Here is a 27,286-nt window from a genome sequence, read left to right as displayed (position 1 = left end):
AGGAGGGAAGAGAGAGAGAGAGAAAGAGAGAGAGAGAGAGAGAGAGAGAGAGAGAGAGAGAGAGAGAGAGAGAGAGAGAGAGAGAGAGAGAGAGAGAGAGAGAGAGAGAGAGAGAGAGAGAGAGAGAGAGAGAGAGAGAATGGGGGCAGGACTTTTTCTAGAATTCTCTCATCAAGGGACAGACTCACCTGCCCTTATGAGTCCCACACTTCCCTTTACCAAAATGAAGCCAAAATGAAGTTCATCGTATGGGCACTGAGGCCACATAATCGTTTGGAACTGTGCTATTTTCATCACAACAAAATTTTCGCCTTGGGAGGAAGGAGGTGCTTTCAAAATAATGTGCTTCCCTTCCTGATTCTGAATTTCCCAGGATTTAGAACTGGAAGGGAACTGTATATTCCCTTTGCCAGCGGATCCCTAGAAAGGAGTCCTTTCCATGGAAAGCACAGGGCAGTGCTTATCATGATGCCTACTCATCCTTGTCCGCTACGTGTAGAAATTCCTTTCCCTGGGCTGAGATATTTGTTCCTTCTCTGTGGCCCTGTGACGGAGCCTCAGAGAGGGCCTGAGGCCTGCTTGTCTCCCTCTGATCATTATCTAAACTGAAGCTGTCAATGGGTCTGGGAGAGCAGCCAGGCCTTATTCTCTGTGTGATAGGAGTGGGTGTGGAAGGATTGTCAGCATCTCCTATTAGAGAAGAAATCAGGATCTAGAAGGGGCCTTAAACATCATCTCATCCAAATTCCTCATTTTTTTATAGATGTAAGGAAATTCCCTGAATATTTTATTTTTATTTAAAAATTTTTAACGATGCCTTCTGTTTTTATATCATGTGAATTAGATTCATTTCCAAAAATATAACCCTCCCTACCTCCTGTACCCAGCAAGCCTTCTCTTATTATTAGTAGCAGTAATAATAATAGTAGCTAGAATTTATATAGCACTTTACAGTTTGCAAAGTGCCTTACATGTGTTATTTCATTCTCATGTAACAAAGATTAATAGAGAAGAAAAAGGCAGTTCAGCAAAGCAACCAACACATGGATGACGACTAAGGGTAGATTGAATATTCTGCAGTGAAAGGAAGGAAGTACATTTTCTTAACTCTGGGTCCAAGCTTAAACTTTCCCTCCCACCATTTTAAAGATGAGGAAACTGATGGACAAATGACTTGCCCAAGATTACGAAGTTAGAAAGTAGTAGAGTGGAGATTCCAACCCAGGTCTCGTCCCGAAGCCATATCATCATTGTTGTTGTTGTTCAGTCATTTTCCAGTCATGCCTGGCTCTGTGACCCCATTTGATTTGGTGTTTTTCTTGGCAGGAATACTGGAGTGGTTTGCCATTTCCTTCTCCAGCTCATTTGACAGAAGAGGAAACTGAGGCAAACAGGGTTAAGTGACTTGCCTAGGGTCACACAGTTGATGTTGGATTTGAAACCACAAAGATGAGTCTTCCTGATTCCAGGCCTGGCACTCTATCCACTGTGCCACCTAGCTGCCCATCACATCATGATGCTGCCCTAGGGCTCTACCACTATGTCTCAAAGGAAGGGAGGGAGAGAGAGAGGGACCCTGATCCTCTTACCCGGAAGCGGACCTTCCCATGAGTGCTCATCTGCAGGTACAGGCGGTGGGGGCCATTCCAATTGCCATAGACAATATCCACTTTGCCATCCCTGTTGAAGTCAGCCAGGGCTATGCCACGCCCATGCTGCTGCGGGTCGTCCACACCTGGAATGTTGGAGAGAGGGTGAGTGGAGATTCCTACTGGGCAGCACCCAGGACTCCTGGCTGCTCAGAGGCTCAGGCATAAGATTTTTTTTCATATTTCTTTATTCATTTTCTTTACTTTGTTTTACAGTATAGATTATCTGACCAATCTTTCTTTTTGGATTACAAGAGTTCTTAGTGATTAACTACCCCCAGTCCGCTTATTTCACATGTAAGAGAACTAAGGGGCAGAGACAGGTTAGGTCCTTGTATCTCCAGTGCCTAACATAACACCTGGCACATAGTAGGTGCTTAATAAGTGTTTGTTGACAGATTCACTAACGTCAAATGCCTAGGAAGTAGCCCAGCCTGGATTTGAACCCACATCTTCTGATGTTTAAGGATTCACATGGTTAGGCCAAGGGCTAGCTTGTCCTGGATGACTGAAGGAAGTTTGCTTAGCAGGAAGGGCCACACCTCTTAGAAGCCCATTACAAGCACATATTTCCTAAAGGCTTTGGTAGAGCTGAGTAGACCAGGGCTGCCATCCTCTGGAACTGACACTTTCTAGACTTTTCTGAGATTGGAGTGGTTGTTATCTTACTCCTTGTTTTGTGACAATCAAAGGTAGGGTGGGATAGGAAAAGGATAATGGGACTTTGGTGTCTGGAGGTCATAGCTAAAGGGCCCCAGGGCAGAAATTAGATGAGTCCAGTGAACCCAGAAAGCAACAGGCCATTTTCTTTTCCCATTCAAGGGGAGGCCTTGAGACTTAACTGGAGATATTAAGGAAACACATAGGGCAGGTAAGGCCAGCTGGGGCAGGGTGCTAAGACTGCCTGCACCTAGGCTGGGACTGACCACCCCACACTAGGATCACCTACCTGCCCTCTACATGAAAGGTCAGGAAATCAATATTCCCTCTGGACCATCTGTAGCATGACTGAGGTCTGTTGTAGTCTAGAAAAATCACTGTGCTCTATCCAACAATCTGAGCCCTGGGTGTATCCCTTTCCTCCTTCCCTGCCTTTTTCTGGAATTCCCCATATTAGGATTTACTATTTCAGTTTCCAGTCTAGAAATGTGATTAGTACTTGTCAATGACTTCAAAGGTGAGAAGGCAATTGGGCTTGCCAGAGTAGGTCCCCTTTGCCTCTCTATTGAGCACCTGAATTATCCTGATGGTGTCCTGATAAATGGAAAGAGGATGGATTCTGAAGTCGTAACATGTACCAAAGATTTGATGTAGTCACATACCAAGTACTCTGTCAAGACCATTGTGGACTCCCTCCCTCCCTCCTTCCATTTTGAGTAGACCATCATGCCCGAGGCTACCAGACAACATCCTTGCCTGGCCTTAGCAGCCCACTTTGGAGGGGTCGGTCCTAGCCTCTGCATAGGGGGCTGGTGGGGCTGTCCTAGCCTGGAAGGTCAAGCCCAGGAGAGGTAGCCATTCTCAACACACTTCCCCTCTTGCCCTTGCTTCCCCTTTGTGTTCCTTGGGTGTCTCCAGTTAAGTAACAAGGCCTTCCCTTGAGTGAGACAAATGAAAAGGACTATTACTTTCAATATTGATTGGGCTTAACTGATTCTTCCATGAAACCCTGTTTAAATAGACCTCAACTATCCAGCAGTGGACCACAGCAAGGTCTGAGCAGTCAAACACCTGGAAAAGCTACAGCTAATACCTTTCATCGGAAGGGAAGGAGCACGATTTGGGGGAGACAGGGAAGCACAGCCAGATCTGGAAGCTGTCAATTTGGAAGGAAACGGGGGTCAAATTCAACAGCCTCCAGGATTAATACGCCATTAATTTTCCACTGAAACTTCCCAGCCCCAAATGTCTGTGGCCTTCTGTGTTGGCCCATTTCTCTCCCATCTATGAGGCACCTTGACAAGGAGACGGTTCCCTTTCACAGGAATAATAGGCGCCAAAGCCGCATTTCACTGCAGCATCTGTTTGGGTGATGAATGCCCTCTTGACATGTCTTGTTAAACCCCTACAATCATTCCGACTTTCAATTATGGGACTAACACCTTTCCTCTCTCCTCCCTGCCTGATACCCACTGCCTGCTCCAGTTTCTTCACTCACCTCGGCTTCCATCTCTTTAGCACCTTATCAGATCCTCAGGTTTTCAGGTGTTTATTTTGTTTGTTTGTTTGTTTTTTAAAGTTTTATGATTTCTAAGTGACGATAAAAATTAGCTGCCAGAGAAGAGTCAAAAATGGAACTTGGCAATAAGAAAGGTCAGCTTCTGCTGGGAGGTCAGGGAGCTCACCTTTGACTTTAGGTTTGTTCAAGATCCAAGAATAAAGGAGGGTGAGGGTAAAGGTCATGGTATCAGCTGGGTCCTAATCAGGTTGGGTCTCTGCCAAGGAGTTTCAAGCAGAGAGCACTGAAGTCAGTAGTTCTGTGAGAGGAGATTTTCCTGTCTTTAGGGTGGTGACTCAGGTACCCTGCTCTAATTTCGTTATCTTAGGTCAGAGTCCTTCCTATATCACCCATCTCCAAGAAGGAGGTGAACTTGTACATCAGGCGGCTAGACTTTCCTATGCATAGGAACTCCAGAGGAAGGGGTATCATATGAGTGAACCAGGATTAGGAGAAGCAGTGGGAAGGGTGATCAATCAATCAATAAGCATTTTGTATGTGCCTTCTGTGTCCCAGGAACCCTAGGGATCCGAGTACCAAGAATGACTCAGTCCCTGCTTCTAATTCTAATGAGGGACACAAGTACATATGTAACTGAATAAGGACTAAAGTACATAAGACTAAATATAGAGAATAAATACAAATAAATACAAAGTGGTTAAATATAAGGTGGTTTGGGAGCAGGAGGGCACTCAAAGTTGGATAGAGTCAGGAAAGTCTTCATGCAGAAGAGCAGAGAGAGAAATGGAGAGGAATAGAGGGCTGGATTAGATATGAAGGTGGGTTTGAAAGGTGTGTGGGAGGAGGTAAGGGAGAAGTGACTAGGGAGGCGGTGATCAGGACTCAGAAGAACCTATAGAACTCTAAGAAGGCATTGGGGACCATGCCCACATGTGAGCTTTAAGGGTGCAGGAACTTTGTCTTATCTAAAGTTCAGCGTCTTTATTGTGGGGTGCACACAGTAGGTATAAAATAAATGCCCAGTGAATTGAACTGAATCACTGAAAACTGCCGGGTGAATTGGAGACGTTTCCAAGAAAGAGCTGAGCCATGGGGGGCTGGTGAACATTGGCCGGGGCCCCATAGCCTGATGATATGAGGCTGAATAGATTGCACTCACCAGTGCTGGCGGCCACATCAATGAAGGTGCCATCGCCCTGGTTGTGGAAGAGGAAATTGGGTCCATTCTCGTTATCACAGAAAATGTCAGAGGCACTGCTGCTAAGGATGGGTCCCACGCTGACTCCTCGGCCCCCTAGAAGAGAGTAGAGTGTTCAGACTGATGAAAAGAGGGGAAGGGCCATGTTATCGGGGAATTTCCACCACCCTAGCTCAGATCTGGGTCATCATTGCAATGGCCTAGAAACTGCTCTCTCTGTCTCTGGTCTAGGCCCTCTGTCTAATCCATCCTCCACATAGCCGTCAAATAAATAGCAACCCTTAAAGCACAGCTCTGACTATGTCTCTCCCCTCCTCAGGAAGCTTCAGTCTCCCTGTTGTCTCTAGGAAAGAATACAGAACTGCCCTGTTGGCTACTGAAAGTCTTTCACAATCTGGCCCCAACCTGTCTTTCCATACTGATTTCATATCGGTCCCTCCCATGCACTCCACATTCCTGCCATAACAAGGACTGCCTGATGCTCTCCATGTAAGATGTCCCATCTATACTCTTGTTGACTTTGCACATGAGATCCCTGCTCTTGGGAAGGCTCTCCCTCCACACTCTGTGTCTTGGAATTCCTCTATTTCCAAAAGGCTAAGATAGGGTGCCACACCTTGTCTATACAGATATCTTCTGTTTCTATCTCCACTCCCCTAGATGTGGTTGCTCCAGACCCCCTCCTCCTAGTCACTTTGTGTGTGTGTGTACATCTGTATATAGCATATATGTGTGTATGTGTATATATAACATATATGTGTGTATATATAACATATATGTGTGTGTATGTATATGTGTATGTGTGTGTATATATACATATATAATTGTGTATTTCTGTATGTCCACAATGTTCGCCTCCAGGAGAACACAAGTTCTCCGAGGGCAAGTATGGTTTCTCTTTTGTATTTTTCTCCTGCACCTAACACAGAAGCCTGGCTCACTTTGTGCCTCTAGAAGACTTAGCACTACACCTGGCACATAAGGCATGAATGCATCTTGATCAATCTGTTGATTGATAAATGCTCACAAGTGCTTGTTGATTCAAGGGGAGTAAGGTGAACTAATATTCCATTAGGAGACCTACCCACATCGTGGAGTCAGGGAGATGGAAGGAAGCTTCTCGACTCAACAACTCCAGCATAGAGGCAGCGTGGTTCGGAGGAAAGAGCTCTGTCTCTAAGTCAGAGGACCTGGGTTCAAATCCTACTTCTCACCCTTGCTACCTGTATGACCTTGGAATCTCCTTGGGCCTCAGTTTCATCACTTATAAAATGAAGGGATTGGATGAAATGGTCTTTGAAGTATCTTCTAGGTCTATGAATTTAAAAGGCCCAGCTAAGTGATTTTCTCTAACTGGTTATTTTACCCAAGTCTCTGTAGAAAAAAGGCCAAGAAGGGACATTAGGAGAAATTAATATGTGTGTGAATGTTTTCTCTCCCTGATCATCATAACACTTCTGAATCAGTGTTAAACAGGGGACCCTTAAACCTAAGGAGCTGGAGAATGAGAACAAAATCGTTTAATCTCTCCTCTCTGGACCTGTCTTCTCACCTGTAAAAAGAAGTTTACTGGATCTAAAAGGTATCTTCCTGCCCTATATTCCATGGTGTCCTCCAGGGGAATTACTGCGGGTCTTGAGTCCTGCTCTCCCCTATAGAGTTGGGTGAATTTGGGCAGGTCATGGAATCATGAAGACGTGGAAAATAATTTAATCCAAGAGTGCTAAACTTAGGACTCATGAACTCTTTAAAAAATATTTTGATAACTATATTCGATACAGTTGGGTTCTTTTGTAATCCCATTCATTTTATTTTGTGCATTTAAAAATATTCTTCTAAGAAAAGGACCACAGACTTCACCAGACCACCATAGGAACCCATGACCCAAAAAAGGTTAAAAATCTCTGATTTAATCCATTTCTCCACACAGGGTTCAATTTAAACCATCCCAGATGTGAAAAATGATGTAATATGGAAATAGGAAAATGACTTGGCAAACTGTTCAAATAAACACAAGCCAGGAGTGCTCCCCCCACACTGTTCCCATCAGTTCAGCAGAGTGCCTCAGGCATGATAGGGAGATGGGGAGAGAAGGGGGGGTACACCAATCCAGAACAGGCCTGGATACTTTGTCTTGGGTTCACCTTTCAAGGGTCTGACTGCATTATAAACCAGAGCTCAGGGCATCTGCCGATATGGAGTGACAGATCACAACTCATCCCCTCCAGATGGGGAAACACCTTGCCTGAGGTCACTTTGCCAATTTGAGATGGAGACACTCCCAGTTCCAGATGTCTGGGAAGACGTCCCTGGAGGAAAGAACAGTCACATACTTTGTCTTTGAAAATAGCACTTATATAGGCTGCCCATGTGGATGAGGGTGTCAGGGCCACCTGGGACTGCAGGAACTAAAGTTCTCATAACAAGCTCTTCATTAACATTCTAGGCCCTGTGCCTTTTGATTTCTCACCGATAGTCTAATTAAACCTTTAAGGATGGACCAAGCAACACACAAGTTCAAACTGCTGTCATGGAGTGCCTTTAACAGGTAAGCACCAATTTCCTAATCACAGAGACTACAGAGTAGAATATGGCAAACAAAAAGGTTCTAGGCTTTACTTTTCTAGACCAACAGCAAAGGATGCTGTTGCCGGTGCCAGGGCTCAGCCTCCTCCTTCAGAAATGGTAGATGCTAAGGCCTTGCCCAGGCCAAGAGGAAACAGTGCTCAGCGCAGGCCAATGCCCGGATATCAATGGTGAAACCTTAGTCTAGTGGCTACGTCCCTCTGAAGTGCTGGTACTGCCCAGGGACTAACCGCCGAGAAAATCCATTATATCCCCTGGTGTTGGCATCTTCCAATTTCCCCTCTGCCTCTGGCCCCAAGCTGTGACACATTCTCTTCATTTTCTGCGAAGCAGGTTATTTCCCTTTTGGACAAATTTCTAAATCTTTCTAATTAACTAATTGGGTTGGGCTGAAGCCTTGCACCATTTGTAACCTGTAATTACTAGAAATTGCCATGGTAACCACACTACTAATTAGTGACAATTTATTGCCATGGCAACAGGACCATAACAGAGATGTTACCCACACCTCCTCCTTGGCAAGTTCACAACTCCAGCCAGGAGCAGGTGAGCACCACATGCATGGTGCTGCCCTCTCAGGCATCTGCATTAGCCTGTGGAAGTGGGGCTGCAGTGGAGACTGCACAGTGAGCAACTGGGTCTCTGTGGTCCCTTTTCTGTCATCTCAGCACGAATTTCCATGTTTGCCGGTATTAATGTTTGAGTTCGCTTCAAGCTAGTATCTACCAGTGTGAGGCACATCCTTAAACTTTTATTTCCTGCTTAGTCAATGGCAAGGAGCACTTATTCAGCCAAAATCTTTAACCAGAACTTTTCTTCCTCTTCCTTCACATCTATCTATACTCCTCCCCTCCAACAGTGACATGCCCTGGGGTTTAATAAGTCCATGGATGACAGCTCCATAGTGAATTATTAAAGGAATATTGGTCTATTGGTGGGGGAGGGGCATATCTCTAACTTTTTAGAACGACTGGCCTTCTCATTTATAAAATGAGAGGGTGGAACTAGAGTAGGGGTTCTTAACCTTTTTTAGTGTCATGGCCCCTTCTGGCAGTCTGGGGAAGCTTATGGACCTCTTCTCCGAATTATCTTTTTAAATGCATAAAATAAAATACATAGGATTACAAAGGAAAGCAATGATAATAAAATACAGTTATAAGAAATTTTTTTTAAGTTCACTGGCTCCAGGATAAGAACTGCTGGAGATGATCTCAAAGACCCCTTCTAGTTTTAATGTTCTATGTTCTAAGGTTCCTCCCAGCTCTTGTTAGAGCTTCTTGTTAGAAAGCATTCTTGTTTTCTAGGAGTCATCAGACAACTGTCATGATCTCCCATAAAAGATTCCATTATCATTTTTGTCAGTCCTCTTGGACAAATGAATTCTGTACATCTATGGCCTGTTTGTCTCAGTTTCCTCATCTGTAAAATGAGCTGGAGAGGGAGATGGTAAACCACTCTGGTATGTTTGCCAAGAAAACCCCAAATGGGGTCAAGAAGAGTCGGACAGGACTGAAATGACTCAACAATAACATGGCCTGTTGTATAAAGTAATGTTTTTTGTATTCATCCTAAAGCTGCCTCCTTCAAGCTTCAAAAGGAGCCTATTCTGGGATGAGAAGCTCTGAAGCATCCCTGCCTGGACCATGTCTGCTGGGGTGCGGCTTGGCATCAGCCATATATGTATTATATATATATATATATGTATATATATATATATATATACTATATATAATACATGTAAGCTATACATATTATATATATATATGTAAAACCACTACACTGTGGTTACAGAGATATTGGGGCAGTAGCGCAGGTAATCGCCAGTGCCCTTGCTTTGCCCACCCTTCTGCCATATTTTTTAGCACCATCAGCCCAAAGGCTAAATAGCATTGTGATATTCCCAGGAATTTGAGGTTTTGCTGCTCATTCAATCCCACACCACACTGGAGGAGGAGTTCATTCCACATCAGGAATACTTTGCTCAATTCTGTGGGATCCATTGCAACAGGGATGTCCACACAATGGATTTTGTTGAGAGGAAGGCAAGCAGGATGGGGAGAGTTCCTGAAAATGTGCCAGATGAGAACTGGATAAAGGAACAGGGGATATTTAGCTGAGAAGAGAAAATGACCCTTGGTAGTACAGGGGCAAGGGGAAATGATGTCTGCCTTCAACTTCTCTGTCTGGAAAATGAGGGAATTAGATTAAATGATCTCTAAAACCCCGCCCAACTCTAAATCTATGATCCTGTGGAGTATCTGAAGGGCTTATTCCAAATGATACAAGAAGGATTAGGCCTATTTATGCAGGTCTAAAAGGAAAGGCAGTGTGATGTGATGGAAAGAGCCCTGTCCTTGCAAAAAGGCTTGGGTCTACTGTCAGTTGTGTGCTGTATGACCATAAGTGGGCCACTTAAGAACCCTATGGGCCTTTGACTCCTTTATAAAATGAAAGGAGCATAGATTTAGGGCTACAAGGGGCCTCAGAGGCAAATGAGTCCACATTCATCATTTTACATATGAGGAAATTGAGGCACAGAGGCATTAAGTGACTTGCCCTGAGTGGGGTATGGGATTCAAACTCAGGCCTTCCTGACTCCACATCCAGCACTCTATCCACTCTGTGGACAAAATGATGTCGAGGGTTCCTTCTGTCTCTAACACTCTCTGTTCCAGTCTGTAAAACTAGGGCTGACTGGGTGGAAATTAAAGGGAGACAAGAGGTCGGCTCAATATTTGACCATCGGGCCGTCCAACCAAGGAAGGAAATATCTGGTAAGATAGTGAGTTTACTATCACTGGAAATTTTTAGGCAGAAGTTGTATGGCTGCTTTTCAAGGATGTTGTGGGAGGAATTCATGCCCCGGCTACACAAGAGGTGGAGAAGGTAACCTCTAAGGTCCTTTCCAATATTATGAGTCAATGATTCCCAGATAATGTAGAGCATCTAATATACTTACATTCTGGAAAGTCAGACGCAACCCAATCCAAGAGCAGGCAGTTCAGTTCTCAACATAAAGGACTGAGGGGGTAAGGAGTGGGGAGTGTCTGGGACAACTGTGGGAACCTAAACCCCAACCCTTGGATGGGAGGGGTTAGTTGGAAAGGAAGGAGGAGAGATTACAGGGAAACGTCAAGGGTGCGATGGAAATTGCAGCAAACGCTGGGCTTCATTTTTCTCTCATTTCAGGCTGCTCTCCAGACATTGATACCATGCCCTAGAAACCTCTTCATCCAGGAAGATCACTCCAACCCTGCAATTCCCACCTTGGTAGGGATCTTCAGCCTCCACGATCCCTCCTCTTATTAGATGACTTCTACCAGAACCTCCATTTAGATAGGGTGCCCAGGTCAGCCTTGTCTTCATTTCTCACATATGGCATTCTCGACTTCTCAAAGATACCCCCATGCCCCCTTCCCTTTTTTCAGGTTTCCTTCTGCAAGACTTCCTTTTTGCTTGTATTTATATTCCCAGTGTTTATTTAGCACAATACCTGGCGCATAGTAAGCACTTAGTAAATTCTTGTTGACTGACCACAGAGAACAGGAACTATTCAAAAGGAATTTAGCAGGATAAGAGTATTTGGAAGCACTGATCTGGAGTATCCAGACCTTGACCCCCTTCAAGAACCTTGGAATTGTTAGGGGAAGCCTACTATCTAGGCAATTTGGTCCTCTGGGATTAATAAGCTGGGTCCCTAGAGAAAAAAATGACCTTGAAACAGTCCAAGACTAGAGACTTACAAGGGCCCATAAGAGATCATGAAAGGAAAACTTCATGGTACTGGGAAAAACTGGGGAAGGGAGAGTAGAGCTAGCAGACGGAATAACAATCAGCTCCTTAGCTATATCTTGACTTTTCCAAGGTAGAAAAATGGCCTGCTGGTGCTAGGATATCTGTGTCCCCATCCTAGAGACTGGGTAGAGGTTGGCGATGTCTATATGGCAAGAATACTCCCTTTGATTGCAGCCCTGGGAGGTAAAACAGCTACCTAGGAGAATAAATGTTACCTATTACTCCTATCCATCCTCTCTCTGCAGCATGTGTCTGTGAGACAGTGAAGGAAAAGGGAGATGAGCATTACATATTTATCACTTTTCTTTAGTCAATGCAATAGGAGAGAGAGCGATTCCTAAACACGTGTGCAAGAAGACACACTACCTCGAAGGGCCTTGCGACTCTTTACCTAAGCAGCCCTGAGCAAGTGGCATAACCTCTCTGGGTCTCAATTTCTTCATCTGTAAAGTGAAGAGGATAGACCAGAAGATAGACAGTCCCTAAGGTCCGTTTCCAGCTCTGAAGCTGGTGGTACTATAATTACCAGGCCTCCTGAGGTGGCTCGGGTGAGAGGAGGGAAGGAGGGGGTCCTGGTGCTCCTGGTCCAGGTGCCGCCATCCTTGGTCACCCCTCTGGACTGACACTGATAACAGAGCAGCAGGGAGGCCTCAGCTGGGCTATGTGCATCTCCGTCTCTTCCAGTAATGACTTCCTATAAATCAGATCTGCCCTCTCCTTTGTTCAGCCCTGCTCCCAGCCAGCAGCAAAACTCCCCACCCAACATCATAAATCCACTTTCATTTTCTTTCTGAATTTCTTTTAAGGTTCCTTTAATCACCACCTTCCATCCAGGGCAGATGCTCCCTAAATGGTCTGAGCCCAGTGGAAGGAGGATTTGGGGGTGGCTGGAGGGAGAAGTTTGGTCAAGGAAGACCGAAAATGAGAAAGGCTGAGTCTGGTTGGAGTAGGAGAGAGAAAGCTATTGGTTCCGGGAGTAGGCAGTGTCTGTGAGTGGAGTCCCAAGAGGCTTTTCTGTGGCTGGGGAGTTCTGGGGCTCCCATTTCTCATCCGTGCCTGGGAGCTATCCCCTGGCCTTCGAGATAGGTAAGGGGCAAAGTGTCCCTACTATCCTTCCTAGCAAATGGCCTCTGGGCTCTCTTTGCTGTGGGACAAATGCTCCCTCCCCAGGGCATGCAACTCCCTCGAGAATTGGCTGAATGGCCACTAGATGGCACTGTGTGCCAACAGTGTGGCCATAGATGGCTTTGCTTGTGTCTGGAGAGGCTTCTGCCCCACCCCCACCCCAGTTGTGCTTTGACAGAGGGGTGATCAGTGATCCCCAAAGGGCTGGATGCCCTTAATCAGATTGTTTAAGTCAAGCAAGACGCTGACAGACTCCTCAGGGGCTCCATAATGTCCTCCACCTGCCTCTCCATCACCTGAGGTCGGGGAGACATTTCATTTCCAGATGTGGGGGACAGGACAGTTAACTGGCCACATCTTCCTCATTGACCCTTTCAGGTCCCTCCTCTTGCAGGACTGGGCATGTTTCATGCATGCTCTGGGGACACCGGGATTCTCTATCCCTACAGGAGCTCACAGCCTGCTTCCTTCCAAGTCATCCAGCTCAGGGATATTATCAAAGCATGGATGACACCATCTTTAACTCCTCAGGGCTGTAGCACAGTCCTAAAGAAAAAACACAAGCCCCACGGAACATTTTCTACCTCTGTTTTCCCTTCTTGGGGTTTGTAGGGGAAGCTGTTTGCTGTAGCCAGATGTTTTAAAGTATTCCATCTAAACTTTACTCACATCCTAATGGCCAAGGTACCCTTAAAATCCACACCTGTGGCACCCCACTGCCTGCCAGAAACCCCTGCCCTTTAAGGGAAATGGGTGCCATCTTCAAATGGAAAAAGAAATGGGAGGTTGCCCTCACCCATCTCTTCTCAGTGGCCTCGAGATAGTTGGGAAGGGTCATAGGGGAGAGCCTTTGAGGGGGGCGATGATGACTTTGGAGAATACGGACAGGGAGAAGGAAAATTCCCAAGGCCGTACAGGTTCTTTACAGTCAGATGATTTTGAGGAATTATGAAGCAGCTGTAACATGTACGGTGGGCACCCCTAGCTGTCCTCTCGTCTTTATGAGCCTTTCTGAAGCTGGGTAGGCACTCCCCTCACACCTGGGGCATCCAGGCCAGGGCAGCCCTCATTGCAAAGACCCTCTGTGTCCCTGGAGCCAGTTCTAGGCTCTCTCACAGATCTGTTTCAGCCCTCCTGGAACTTGTTGGTTCTCCCAGTTCCTGATCTTCCAAGACTCTTAAAATCAATACCAGCCCAGTCAGTTCAAACCTATCCAAGGGGGTTTGTCCTATTTTTTGCTTTTTAAAAAAATCCTATTCTTACTTAAGTACCCCAGTCTTCTTAATTAGAAGGGAACTCTGGCATCGTTGGAAGATTTCTAAGCTGGGAGACCTGGTTTTAAGTCCCAACTCTGCTGACCCCCCCCCCCCCCCTTCCTTCCCCCCCCCCCCCAGTAAATAATTTTAACTCTCTGGGCCTCACTTTCCTCCTTTGCAAATCAGAATATTAGACTGGACGATCTCCAAGGTCCCTTCCAGTTCTTAGAGTCAGGGATCTTTATTCTTTTAACAGAGCCTTTTATGCACAGCCCTTCCTACAATCCACCCCCTGGCAATCTCATCATTTTCCAGGATCTCATGCCATTCTTGCAGATCAAGTCACTTAAATGGCCAAGCTAGGCCTCTGCTCAGAACTGGGAGCTATTCAGAAAAATTGACTGTTCAGTGTTGGGCTGATGCTTCTGCATGTTTGTGGAGGGTTGTTTGTTTTTTTTTTTTTTCCCTTCTCGGGAAACTATGCTTTATTACTGACAGAGCCTTCCTGCAGAGCATCCCCACGTGGATCTTTGGGCATGCTCACAGTGCTTTAGATTTGCAAAGTCCTTTATCCGCTAGTCATTTGTTAGCAAGTTTGTCCTCGAAAACTTTGTCAGCTCAGTTGGAATTAATCTCCCTCCTTTTACTGAGGTAGAAACATGGATAATGAAGACATAACTGCCACCTTGGGAAGCAGTGATATCTCTTTCCCTTGGAAAGCTTTAGAAACACAACAGACACCCAGACGCCTGGAGGCAGGGGGATGATATCTCAGGGGGATGATAGCCTCGAGATGATATCTCTGGGATCTTGGCTCTGGGAAGTTAGATTTAGTGAGTTTGTCATTTTCCATGTTTGTGAAGGGCCAGTGATTTCATCACTGCTTGAACTCCTTCCACCTGCAGGCACTCAAGCAATAAGCATTTATTAAGCAACTTCTGTATGCCCAGCTAGGGGATTGAAGATATGAGGACAAAGGCGAAATAGGGCTTCCCTCCAATAAGCTTATCTTCTGACGGGGGAGACAACATGGACATAGATGCGTATATACAAAGTCATTTTTTGTGGGGGGAGCCATTAGCAGATGGGAGCATCAGGAAGGACTTCATGGAAAGATGGTGGCACTTAGCTGAGTCCTGAAAGAAACTAGGGAATCTAAAAGATGGAAATAAGGAGGGATTTCATTCCAGGCATAGGGGACGGCCAGTATCAAATCACAGAGACAGGAGATGGAGTGTTAGGACCACCACCACCATCATCACCATTATCACGTGTAAGGCTTTAAGATCCCAAAAATCCTCTACAGATGATATCTCATTTGATCCCCATAACAACCCTGTGAGATGTGTACCAATATCATCTTTATTGTACAGATGAGGAAACTGAGGCTGAAAGAAATTGAGTGACTTGGCCTGACTCAAAGCTAAAGTCTGAGGCTAGGCTTGAACCCACACTTTTCTGACTCCAAGTCCAGTGCTGTACCCATTGAGACCAGATTAAAATATAATGGGACATGTTTAACAAAATAAATAAAAATACAATACAACATAGATAATGTTCATTTGTGGTTTTCTAAGTCAATATACAGCTTGCAGGGATATATTTCTATTTGAGTTTGACACCATTAGCTACTTCCCAGGGATCACTTATGAAGAACAATAAGACCTGTCATTTTTGCTGGGGCAAATTAAGGGAAATAAAGTAAAATATATGTGTCTAAAAAAGTAGGTTGGGGGGCAGCTAGGTGGCACAGTGGATAGAGCACTGGCCCTGAAGTCAGGAGGACCTGAGCTCAAAACTGACCTCAGACCAAACACTTGACACTTACTAGCTGTGTGACCCTGGGCAAGTCACTTAACCCCAATTGCAAAAAAAAAAAAAAGTCAAAATTTAAAAAGTAGGTTGGGATCCAATGGTTACAGGCTTTCATGCCTAAACAGAGGAATTTACATTTGATCCTATAGCTAATAGGGAGCCCGTGGAGTTTATTGAGTAGGAGAATGACATAGTCAGATGTGTGCTTTAGGAAAATCACTTTGGTAGTTAAGTGGAGGATGGATTAAAGAAGGGCGAAATCAGGTAGGGAGTCCTGTTAGGAAGCCAATTCACAAACCACCTAGAAGGTATAGTCTCAGACAAATGAAATGACTTGCCCGTGTCTAAGGCAGGAGCCCAGCTTCCAGAATCCAAGTCCCATGCTCTATCTCTTACACCATCCTGCCTCCAGAGATATCATATTACAATTTGAAATGTATAACTGGGAGTGTTTCTAATGAGAATTCTGTTTTCAAAGTCTAGATTGATCCTAGTTTGGCTAAAGTTAATGTAATAAGCTGTTTGGAATTTTGGACTATGAGGTTTGGGTTACCCATTCCTGGACTTTCTCTACCATGCCCCCGAAATCTCTTCATCCTTTGAACTCACTCCAAGCCTGGAATTCACACATTGGAAGTACCATCCATCCCTTCAGTCTTTCCCTCTGACTGACTCTTCCCAGAACCTCCATTTAAGGAGGGCACCTAGCCCATTCATATCTCATTCCTCCCCAGACTAGACTCTGGACTTTATCAAACTCTTCCCCCACCAGTTACCCACTCCCCCACTCCAGTTTCCTTTTATGTGTTATGTTTCCTCATTAGAATGTAAGGTGCTTGAAGGCAGGAATTGCCTGTCCTCCTTTTTGCTTTTACTTGTATTCTCAGCACTTAGCACAGTGACTGGCACATAGTAAACCATTAATAAATGGCTGATGAGTGACTGCCTGATTACAACTTGGGCAGACACCTGTCACCAGTCATTCAATGACAAGTAGCAAGGGTTTAGTCAGCAACCATGTTGAATAAGAAAAAGGCCTCCCTCCTAACAACAATAACAACAAAACCTCACTGGTCAGTGACCCCGCCTAGTAGGTCCACTATCTACCAAAACTTTGGGGTGTTTCCCTTAGCGGGGAAAAGTAGAGATCTGAAATGAGAAAACAATTCTTTGAACCCAGTTATCCTAGACAGGGTTCTGCTGAAGCTCAGGGATTTAGCGCTCAGTTCCTGACTGCTTATGTGTAAATGAATAACTTCATCTGCTGTTTGGCCATAACAGATGTTTTAAACCATAGCTTTCGTGATGGTTTTTTCCTACAGAACTTAATCACCCAGCATTTAAGATTCAGCTGGGGCCTGAGAGAAAGAAACCTAGGAAGAGTTGCACCTCATCTGCCCCCTGATGGTCACCTTACTGCCAATGCTTGCTTGGGGCCTGCTAGGGATCCCCGCTCTTTGTGAGAAATAGGTTGGAAATATCCTCTTACGGCAAGGAAAGCGTTAAGCTAAGACATTCATCTATGGCCATCATCTGTGGCTCTTGTCTTTCACCTTCTCGCTTACGTGGGATAGGAGATTCAAATCCATACTCTTCTTCCTCCTCTAGCCACAGGCCAGACTTCGTAGGACTCAGCTTTGTAGGAGCCGAGTTCCATGGACAATATTGCCCTAATCAATTATTATTATCATCATTCATATCATCATTTCAGAAATGTGATTTCAACTCAGGTCTTCCTCACTCCAAGTATAACACTCTTACCTATAATATCCCCTCCCCCCATTCCTTCCCTCCTTGCCCCCCTCAGTGCCCCTACCTGTGTATTTGCTGACCCCGGCTTCAGCAGCCACATCACTGAGAGCCAGAATGCCCCTGGAGAGATCGCTGGCCTCTGGATCCATTTCAATGAGGGCGTCTGGGCCCACATTGCCATTGGCATAATTGGCTATGTAAATGGAGTAGCGGCCAGAGCCCTGCAATGGAAGAGAAGGGGGTGAGCAAGGCTTACCGTTTTCTTCCTCAGTCTATTTGTGTCTTTTTCTTAAGAATCAACTCTCCCTTATTCCATCATTGACTACGGACCTTTCACTAAGCTCTGCCCTTTTTCTCCCAGGCTCCCCTGGGACAGCATATTCACTCTCCATCTTTAACTTCTCTCTCTCTCAAAACTACTTCTACTGCTAAGCTCACTCCATCCACCTAGCACCTAGCAGAGCCACAGTAGAAGCTCAGGAAATATTTGTGGATTGGTTGATCTATCAAAAGGAAAATAATAATTCAGGACAACTAATGTACTTTATATACCTTCATTATCTCTTCTACATCTTTTATTATGGCCTTACAGGATTGTGTGGGTGTATGAGGTATATATATACCCACCAACCCCTCCACAGCCAACCAACTGCATCTTTTACACCCTAATCTTTTAGACCAGTTTCTCCTGGGAAAACGATCATGAGCCACTTTAAGGTGACTAATGGATGAAGCAGGGGAGGAACGAAAGGGCCCATTTTCTTCTCCCAGCAACCCATATATAAGCTCTGGGAAAACAGAGATTGTTTCTTTAATGTGTCATGCTCCGTGCCATCCCTGCTTATAGGATTTACTGAAGATTTCTGCTCTTTTATACTCTCATGACAATGACCACTGCTGCTACTCCTAATCCCTGCACGTGGATGAAATTTCTTCATTTGGGGGGAATTTTGATGGGAGTGGGCCTCCTTACATGTAGCCAAGTGCTCAATGAATATTTGACAATGAACAACTGAATTAATTGGGTCAAAGGAGATAAAGTATTATTGTTGCTGACTTCTCCCACCTATCTGTGGGCATCAATCTCATAACAAATGTTTAATTAAATACCTGAAGAATGAATTGTATTGAGTTCTTCATGCCCAGAACAACCTGCCCCTTTTTGAAACATCTCTTGGTGCTATACCATATTTGATTATTATTTATCTTGCCTCATTTCCTAAGAGAATTTGCAATCCAATAGAAGTGAGTAATAACCAAGACAAATATGGATATAAAGTTAATTAGTACATATCAATATAAGGGCACCAGAAAGGGTCTATGGAAATGAAGCGGCATGTAGAGGAAGAGTAGTAGTCCTTGTATGGGATTTGTGCTCATACAGAAGCTGGGCTAGGGTCCTTTCATCAACATCTGTGGAAACTAAGATGAACCATAGTCTGAGATTGCCCAGAGAAAATTCTGGATGGGGTCAATTGGGCTAAGAAGAGTGATATCTTTTAGGAGCATCCTATGGTTGGACCTGGTCAATGCGAGTCCAGAACTTGGGGCTGCTGCATCAGAGGCTATGAAATCCAGCCTTTTATTGAGGGAAAATACTGGGTGGTGTAATTCTTTTCTTTTTTTCATAATTTACTTATTTTTCTTTTTTATTAATTTATTTTGATTTATCAACAATCACTTCCATAAGCTTTTGAGTTTTAAAATTTTTCTCCCCCTCCCTCCCCTCCTCCCTCCCCAAGACAGTGCACAATCTGATACGGGCTATACATATACATTCATATTAAACATATTTTCACATTAGTCATGTTGTAAGGAAGAATTAGAACCAATAGGAGGAACCACCAGAAAGAGGAAACGAAATAAAATAGAAGAAAAAAATAGCAAATAGTATGCTTCGATCTGCATTCAAACTCCATAGTTCTTTCTTTGGATGTGGATAGCATTTTCCATCATGAGACCTTTGGAGATGTCTTGGATCCTTGCATTGCTGAGAGGGCTAAGTCTATCAACATTAGTCATCCACAACGTGGCTATTGTTGTGTACAACGTTCTCCTGGTTCTACTCACTTCACTCAGCATCAGTCCATACACGTCTTTCTAGGGTTTTTTAAAGTCCGCCTGCTCATCATTTCTTATAACACAATAGTATTCCATTACATTCATATACCACAATTTGTTCAGCCACTCCCCAGTTGATGGGCATCCCCTCAATTTCCAATTCTTTGCCATCACAAAAAGAGCTGCTACAAATATTTGTGTACATGTGGGTCCTTTTCTGTAATTCTTTTCAAAAGAAGATGTTTGCCCATGTGTTTGCTGGTGCTGGGAAGGACAGCAGCAAAGGACTAAAGTCATGACCTGGAGTAGCAGGGGACTCAGACTTCTTTCTCTGTTATGACCTTGGATTCCCTAGCCCTCTTTGAGACTTAGGTCAAGTAAGTCTCCTATGTGAAGCCTTTCCTGACACCCTAGTTGTCAGTGTTCTTTCCAAATCACTTTGTATTTCTTTTGCAGATATTTTGCATGTATTCATCTGTGTATGTGTCCACCCTCCCCTACCCCCTCCCATTAGAATGTAAGTTCCTTGAGACCAGGGAGTATTTCATTTTGTTTTTGTATCATCAAGGTCTAGCATAGTGTCTGGCACATAATAGGTGCTTAAAAATACTTCTTGAATTGTACACAGGAACAGCAACGTTGTGTGATGATTAACTATGAATGACTTAGCTCTTTTCAGCAATACAATGATCCAAGACAATCACATAAGACTCATCATGGAAAATGCTATCCACATCCAGAGAAAGAACTGCACATTGAAGCATACTATTTTCACTTTATTTTTTGTTTTTGTTTTTTGTTTTTGGTCTATTTCTTCTTTCACAACATGACTATTATGGAAATATGTTTTACATGATTACACATATATAACCTATATCAAATTGCTTAGGAAAAGGTGAAGGGAGGGAACTCAAAATTTTGTAAAAATGAATGTTAAAAATTGTCTTTACATATAATTGGAAAAAACAAAATGCTATTAAAAATATTTGTTAAATTGAACTACTTCTTGGTCTGACACAAACTAGCAGTGTGACCTTTGGCATACCAATTAACCTCTCTGGGCCACCATTTTCCAAATCATTTCCCAAAATTATTACCACTAGTACTAGTACTATTACAAGTATTCTACTAGTGGTATTAGAACTACTAATAGTAACTGACACATGCAGTGTTTTAAAGTTTGAAAAATCCTTTTCATATATATGTGTGTATATATATATAATCTCATTTGAACTTCATCACAGTCTTATGAAGTTGGAACTATAGATATTATCACCATTTTAGTGATGAGGAAATTGAGGTTCAAAGGAGTTAAATGACTTGCTTGTGGTCACATAGCTAATAGCTATCGGGGTGAATATTTATTTCTTAACAAACTGGTGTTGGGTCCCCCTCTCACCAGATATTCACCAATTCAAGGCTAAACTACTCCATCTACCACACCATGCAGCCTTAAAAGGGATGCAATTAACCCCTCCATACCTCATAGAGTCATTGTGAAGATGAAATGGGACAGTGAATGTGGTTATACTTTGAAAAGGGGAAAAAGCCATACAAGCATAAGGCACTATTAGTATTAATGATCAACGGTGGCTTTTGGCAGAAGATGAAAGGTAGATGAAATATGACGTGGCAGAGTTAGGGATAACACTGTTCCAGATATGAGGAATGATATAAGTTTGGGCTCAAAAATGGGTTAGAAAAGATGAGTCGTTGGCTGCAGAATGGGCACAAGTAGGGAACTGACTGATTAAGGGAGGAGGGAGCCAGATGGTAAAGTCTGTCTGTGATCAAGGGACTGTGTGATGGATTTGGAACTGCGAGGCCTGGTTCAAATTTTAATGCTGTCATTGATTATCGGTGTGTTTTGTTTGGGCAAATCATTTAGCTTCTCTGAGACTCATAGGATCTCAGGTTTAGAGTATGAAAGGACCTCAAAGTCTGTCTAATCCAATCCCTTCATTTTACAGATAAGTAAACTGAACTCAAGAGAGTTTAAGTAACATGTCCAGAGTTATGGGGGGTAACAAGTGGCGGAGCTGGGATTTGAATCTAGTTGTTTTGACTTGAAATCCAGAACTCCTCCTAATGCACCCATTTCTTCACCTATAAAATGAGGGAGGAATTGGATCACATGATTGCTAAGGTCCCTTTGAGCTCTTAATCTTGTGATCTGATTCAGATGAGAATAAGAGGATGGATGGCAAAAGGTTTTCAGGAGGTACAGGACATGTCAGGTCAGTGAAAGCATTTATTAAGGGCCTATTATGTGCCATGTGCCAAAGGGCTGGAGATACACAGAGAGGCAAAAGACAGTCCCTACCCTCAAGGAGCTCACAGTCTAATATGGGAGACAGCATACAAACAACCATGTGCAAACAAGAGATAAATAGGATAAATGGGAGATAATCGACACAGGGAAGGCACTAACATTAATGGGGATCAGGATAAGCTTCTTGTTTTTTGTTTTCTGTCCTTTCAGTTGTGTCTGACTCTTCCTGACCCCATTTTGGGTTTTCTTGGAAAAGACAGTGGAGTGGTTTGCCATTTCCCTCTCCAGCTCATTTTACAGATGAGGAAACTGAGGCAAACAGGGTGAATTGACTTGCCCAGGGTCACACAGCTAGTAAGTGTCTAAGGCCATATTTGAACTCAGGTTTTCCTGACTCCAAGCCTGCTAGTCTATCCACTGTGCCACCGAGCTGTCCCCAAAGCATCTTATAGAAGGTGGGATTTTAGCAAGGACTTGAAGGAGGCCAGGGAAGCCAGGAGGTGGAGATGAGAGAGAGCATTCCGCAGATGGGGGGGCAGCCAACAAGAATAATCAGTGTCTTGTATGAGGAATAGTAAGGAGGCCAGTGTCACTGGATCACCAAGTGTGAGTGCACGTGAAGAGTAAGGAGTAGGAAGACTGGAAAGGTAGGAGGTGACCAGGTTAGGAAGAGTTTTTAATACAAAACAGAGACTTTTATATTTGATTCTGGAAGCAATAGGACAAAACAGAGGATTAGAATGAATGAAGTTAGGATTACATTTGTGAAGATGGGATGGCATTGAGAGGCGGATTGGCATATCAGAGAACCTTGGTTCACATTCTAGCTCCGCTGCTTATTATCAATCAGTATGACCCCCAGGGACAGGGGACGAGGATAAGGAGGCACCAAATGGCATTCCTACCAAGGAGTGACATCAGTGATGGGGAAGACAGCTGGGAAGGAAGATGATAAGCATGGTATTCATTCAGATGTGAGAAGTGTGTGAAGCTAATGGACTGTTCAGTAATACCCATGTGACAGGGCCCATGGTATAGCAGGGGGTAGAGTGCTGGGTGCAGTACCAGGAAGATCAGGTTTCCCATCCAGCCTATGATAGTTACTATTTGTGTGGCCATGGACAAGTCACTTAACCCTTTCTGCACTTGTTTTCCCATCTACAAAATGGGTATGATGACAGCAGCACTTGACAGGGCTGTCATGGAGCTCAAATGAGATAATGTATGTAAATCACTTAGAAAATCTTAAAGCATCCTATAAATGTCAGTTACCACCACTGCTGGCCAGCAAATGTGGCCCAGGCTCTTTTTACTGAAGGTTTTGTGTACATTTGGCTTCCATTCCTACGTTCTCCCTTCTTACCCAAATATTTTACCCTCCTTTCTTCTTCACTCCTCAGGTTTTGGGGGAGTCTTTGCTGGACAGAGAAAGTAACTATTCTCTTAAGGGCAGAGTGGGTGCAAGAGGATGGGATGGGAGAGAGGGAAGGAGAAAGCTTTTTTCATCCTGCAAACTTGACAGTCTTAAGGTGTATGTGTGGGGGGTGGGGGTCTGTGATCTGTGATTTGGAGGGAAGAGAGGCAAGTAAACACTTCTGGCCAAGGACTGGCTATGCTAATGTTAATGTACTCTTGGTGAAATTTTTTTTTCAGCATTCCGACTGTGTCTTTGTCTTGTGCTTAAATTCATTTGCGTGCAGATAACCTTGTTAGGTCAGAAAATGTGTTTTTTTTTCTTGATTAACCTTTACACACCACCAAAAAGCTCTCCCTAAAGTTCACCATCCTTAGCTCAGTTAAAAAAACCTGAAGGAGGAAGAGAGAGAGGCAAGACCCAAAGCAGGAATCAGAGCTGCAGCATTGGCTCGCTCCACATACTGTCTCCCTTCTCTCTTCCAGCTCCCTACAATTCTCCTCACGACTTGGAGCTGTGCTCCAGGGATGACTCCCCCTTCTCCCATCACCTTGTGCCAGGCAGGAGTCCAGGTGGCAAGGATTCAGGTCAGGTCTAAATGTGGCTTCACAGCCCAGCTTGGCTCCTCTTCCCAGCACCAGCTTGTTAAGAAATAAATATTTATACCTGGCACCTGCCTCTTCCTCGGGCCTGGAGGCCCCTACTGTGAAGTTTCACACTGAATCCCCAATCCCCTCCGTGTAATTTTGATTGTGAAGTAAGCTGCCCCCTCCCAACAACCTTTCCCTAGAGTGTGGGGTCCCCAGGGATAGCTCCCCTTGAATGTGTGAGCTGACCAGGCAGCAGCTGGGCCCCTGATTTAGTGATAACTGTTTATAAAGTAGAGGAGGGGGAGGCAAAGGAACAGGTGACAGGAGACATAAATCACCTCCACACTAAGAATCTACCAGCAGCAGCAGCAGCAGCAGCAGCAGAGCTAGCTTGGAGAGGGGCTCCAGCAGGGTAATAGCAGGAACCTGAGTGGGGAGACCCTCAATGTTGCCTCTCATTCCCAGGGTGTCTGGGTTCTGGGATCTCTACCACCAGTCCTTGCTAGTTCACATCCAGCATTCACTGGACTCATCCAAGGGCACATAGGAAAGGAAGGAAAGAAGGAAATCTCCAAAGATGCTTGCCTCGGGGGCTGAGGGAAGACATTTTCATCTCAGCCTCTCATTCTAATCTTCTCATCTTATTCCCTTAAGCGTCCACACCGAGTCTCTCAGGGTTCCTTCAACTCACCGTCCTGTCCACACAGGCCACGGAGCGGCCGGCAAAACGGCTGGCCACCCCACGACGGACGTTGACCTCGTCACTCAGGATGTCCTCCCAGCGGCCATTCCGGAACTTGAACAGTTTGTCCGTGTAAGTGGCAACCCCTGAAAGAGGAGATGCAAAGCTGATGGCAAGTCAGGAGGCCCAGCCCAGAACCCTGGACAGGGCTTACCCATATGATGGACTCTCCCTTCCCCCCTCCCCTAATATAAAGATGGCATTTGGGATATGGGTGTCTAGAATCTCTTGCTATGAAGATACCTGAGAGCAGTCCAGACCCATATCTGTCAGAAGTAATGCTGCCAGAACTGAAAACTAACAGATTGCCTAACAATTGGGGAATGGTTTAACAAATTATAGTGCATGAATTTAATGGAATACCATTGTGCTGTAAGAAATGATGTAGGGTATAGTTTCAGAGAAACATGGGTAGACTTATATGAACTCATGCACAGTGAAGTGAGCAGAACCAGGACAACAATTTATGTAATAACAGCATTGTAAAGACAAACAATTTTGAGGGACTTGAGAGGTCAGATCAATGCACTGACCGGCCGTGATTCTCCAGACTGATGAGGGCACATGCTGCCTACCTCCTTCCAGAGAGGGTATGGGCTCAGGGTGCAGAATGACACATGTGTGTTCGGAAATGGATGATATGGGAACTCGTTTTGCTCGACTTGAATATTTTGACAAGGGTTTTGATTTTTTTTTCCAAATGGAGGAGGTGGAAGGGAGAAAAAATAGATTTTTTAAAATTGAAAAACAATTAAGTTAAAAAAAGTAATTCTGCTTGGCTATTCTATGATAATGACTCAAACCAGGGATTTGCAACAGAATCAGGAGAAGAAAGGATAGTTCATGAATCCAGAACATGAGCGGAGATTGATCACCTACAGAACATTGAGCGGAGATTGATCACCTACAGAACAGGAAGGCTGATGATTCCTTTCAGAGGCACAATCTCTTTGAATAAAAAGAAAGGAGTTTGGGAAGGGTCCTGGCAGGAAGGAGACAGGAAGCATGATATGTCTTGGGAAAAAACAATTTAAAATCAGCAAGCCAATTTTCAAGGTTCAGCTCTGCTTTTTAATGTCTGTAAAAGTTTGGGCAAATCATGTAACCACCCTGGATCTCAATTTCCACATTTATAAAGTAGAGCTGAACCAAATGACCTTTATTGTCTATTATAATTCCCCAAGTCCTATAACCTAGGGTGAAGATTTCCCTAAGGACAACCCCATGGCCTCTTTCTCTTAGAACTGGAAATCCTTTAATGGAAAGTGGGAAGAATTCAGTTCAATTTATAGCATTTATTAAGCACTTACTATTTGTGAGAAACAGTGCTAGGGCTATAAAGACATGAATAGTTCAGCAACCTGAGAAGTACTTATTGACTTGTCCAAGCTCAATTCTTCCCCTTTACCCTTCTCTTTCACTTTTCTTCTTTTATTAAAACATCATTGAAATAAAAACAACCGATATTCTCACTTTGTGGACTGGCATGGGAAACCCTGGGAAGAAAAGTCAAGGAAGGGAATGGATGAATTAAAAAAGAATCATTTGTTAAGTGCTTACTTTGTGCTAAGCACTGAGGATAGAACTAGAAAAAGTCAGTCTCTGCTCTCAAAGGGCTTATACTCTGGTTGAGGGAGATAACATAAAAAATAAAGTTTAGCTTTAGGGCAGAAGAAAAGGCCCAGATGTCTTCAGGGTGTAGTAGTAGGTCTGATGGCAAGGCCAAGGGATCCTTAAGTTACAAGGTAGAACAAAATGTACACCAGTCAGGAACTCAAAAGAACTGGGTTCTAGCCTTGGCTCTGTGACTCTGGGGAAAAGTCATTTCTTCCTCTGCGAGCCATAGTTTCCTCAGCTGTAAAATGAATAAATGAATCCTAATATTTGCTCTAGTCCTGACTTTTTCTGAATCAATAACTTTTAAGGTGACTGACCCTGTGATACCTACTACTCACATTTATCATGATTTGGCAAGAGTCAATAATGGGGTGGTTTCAGCCTAGTGCTCAGGACGCTCAGTCCTGAAACATAGCACATGGGAGACTTCCCAAAGAGGAAGGAGCTGGAGTCTTTGAGGAAGAAGTAGCTGCTTATTCGCCAAAGAATGATGGTAAGACCCTAGAAACATTGTCAGGTGAGAGATTATCCAATAAGGGTCAGGGGAAAATAAGACTGAGTAGTCATGGTTGTTGAGAGGTACCGAGGTCAATATTTGTCAAGATGATAATAACAGAGAGGTCTACTGTCTTGCTGGAACCCGTACTCAGGATGTGACAGAAAACCTCCCAAGACTTGTCAGACTGGATGACGACTACCCATGCCTGGTGATTCACATGGCCAGACATGTAGCTGCCGAAGGAAATGAAAGCACTGATAAAGGTTGTAAAATTTTCAACGAGAAATTGAAGGTCTTAGGTGTATGGGTAGTGTTCTTATGGTTGTTAACAATTTGAAGGAAAAGCTTTAAAAAGAGAAAGGTAGATTTGGGATGTGAATAGCTCGTTTAAGAAGAGGGTTTCTGTTTTGAATTTTTGGACTATAAATTAAAAAAGGGGAATGACAAGTTCCTGGTCAGGGATGGAAGCTACCCTAACAAGCTTTGGTAACCACATATTTGACTGGAACTTTTCTAATCTATTAAAAAGGGCTGTAGACTGAAGAGGAAGGGGGAGAGGGATAGTGGAAACTGCCTACAATTATCCAAGAAGGTGAATACACAGAATATAACAAAATGAATTGGAGATTATAACACAAGGAGGCAAATTTGAACATCCATCCATCCATCTATCTATCTATCCATCTATCCATCTATCCATCTATCCATCTATCCATCTATCCATCTATCCATCTAT

General features: G+C 44.1%; 1 protein-coding gene across 3 annotated transcripts in view; it reads right to left on the bottom strand.

Annotated features, from left to right (window-relative positions):
• Window positions 1-27,286, bottom strand: part of CRTAC1 (cartilage acidic protein 1) — a 182,958-nt gene that overhangs the window by 26,612 nt on the left and 129,060 nt on the right. For all 3 annotated transcript variants that reach the window (XM_027857080.1, XM_027857066.1, XM_027857072.1), the window contains exons 4-7: window positions 24,384-24,520; window positions 17,420-17,576; window positions 4,988-5,122; window positions 1,590-1,735 (exon numbers count right to left, since the gene is read on the bottom strand). In XM_027857080.1, the coding sequence (XP_027712881.1) occupies window positions 1,590-1,735; window positions 4,988-5,122; window positions 17,420-17,576; window positions 24,384-24,520 (575 nt within the window). The remainder of the gene's footprint in view (window positions 1-1,589; window positions 1,736-4,987; window positions 5,123-17,419; window positions 17,577-24,383; window positions 24,521-27,286) is intronic.

The sequence above is a fragment of the Vombatus ursinus genome, unplaced genomic scaffold, assembly GCF_900497805.2.
Source record: "Vombatus ursinus unplaced genomic scaffold, bare-nosed wombat genome assembly UNPS02000749.1, whole genome shotgun sequence".
Classification (NCBI taxonomy): Eukaryota; Metazoa; Chordata; class Mammalia; order Diprotodontia; family Vombatidae; genus Vombatus; species Vombatus ursinus.
This window is presented reverse-complemented; position numbering and strand designations above follow the sequence as displayed.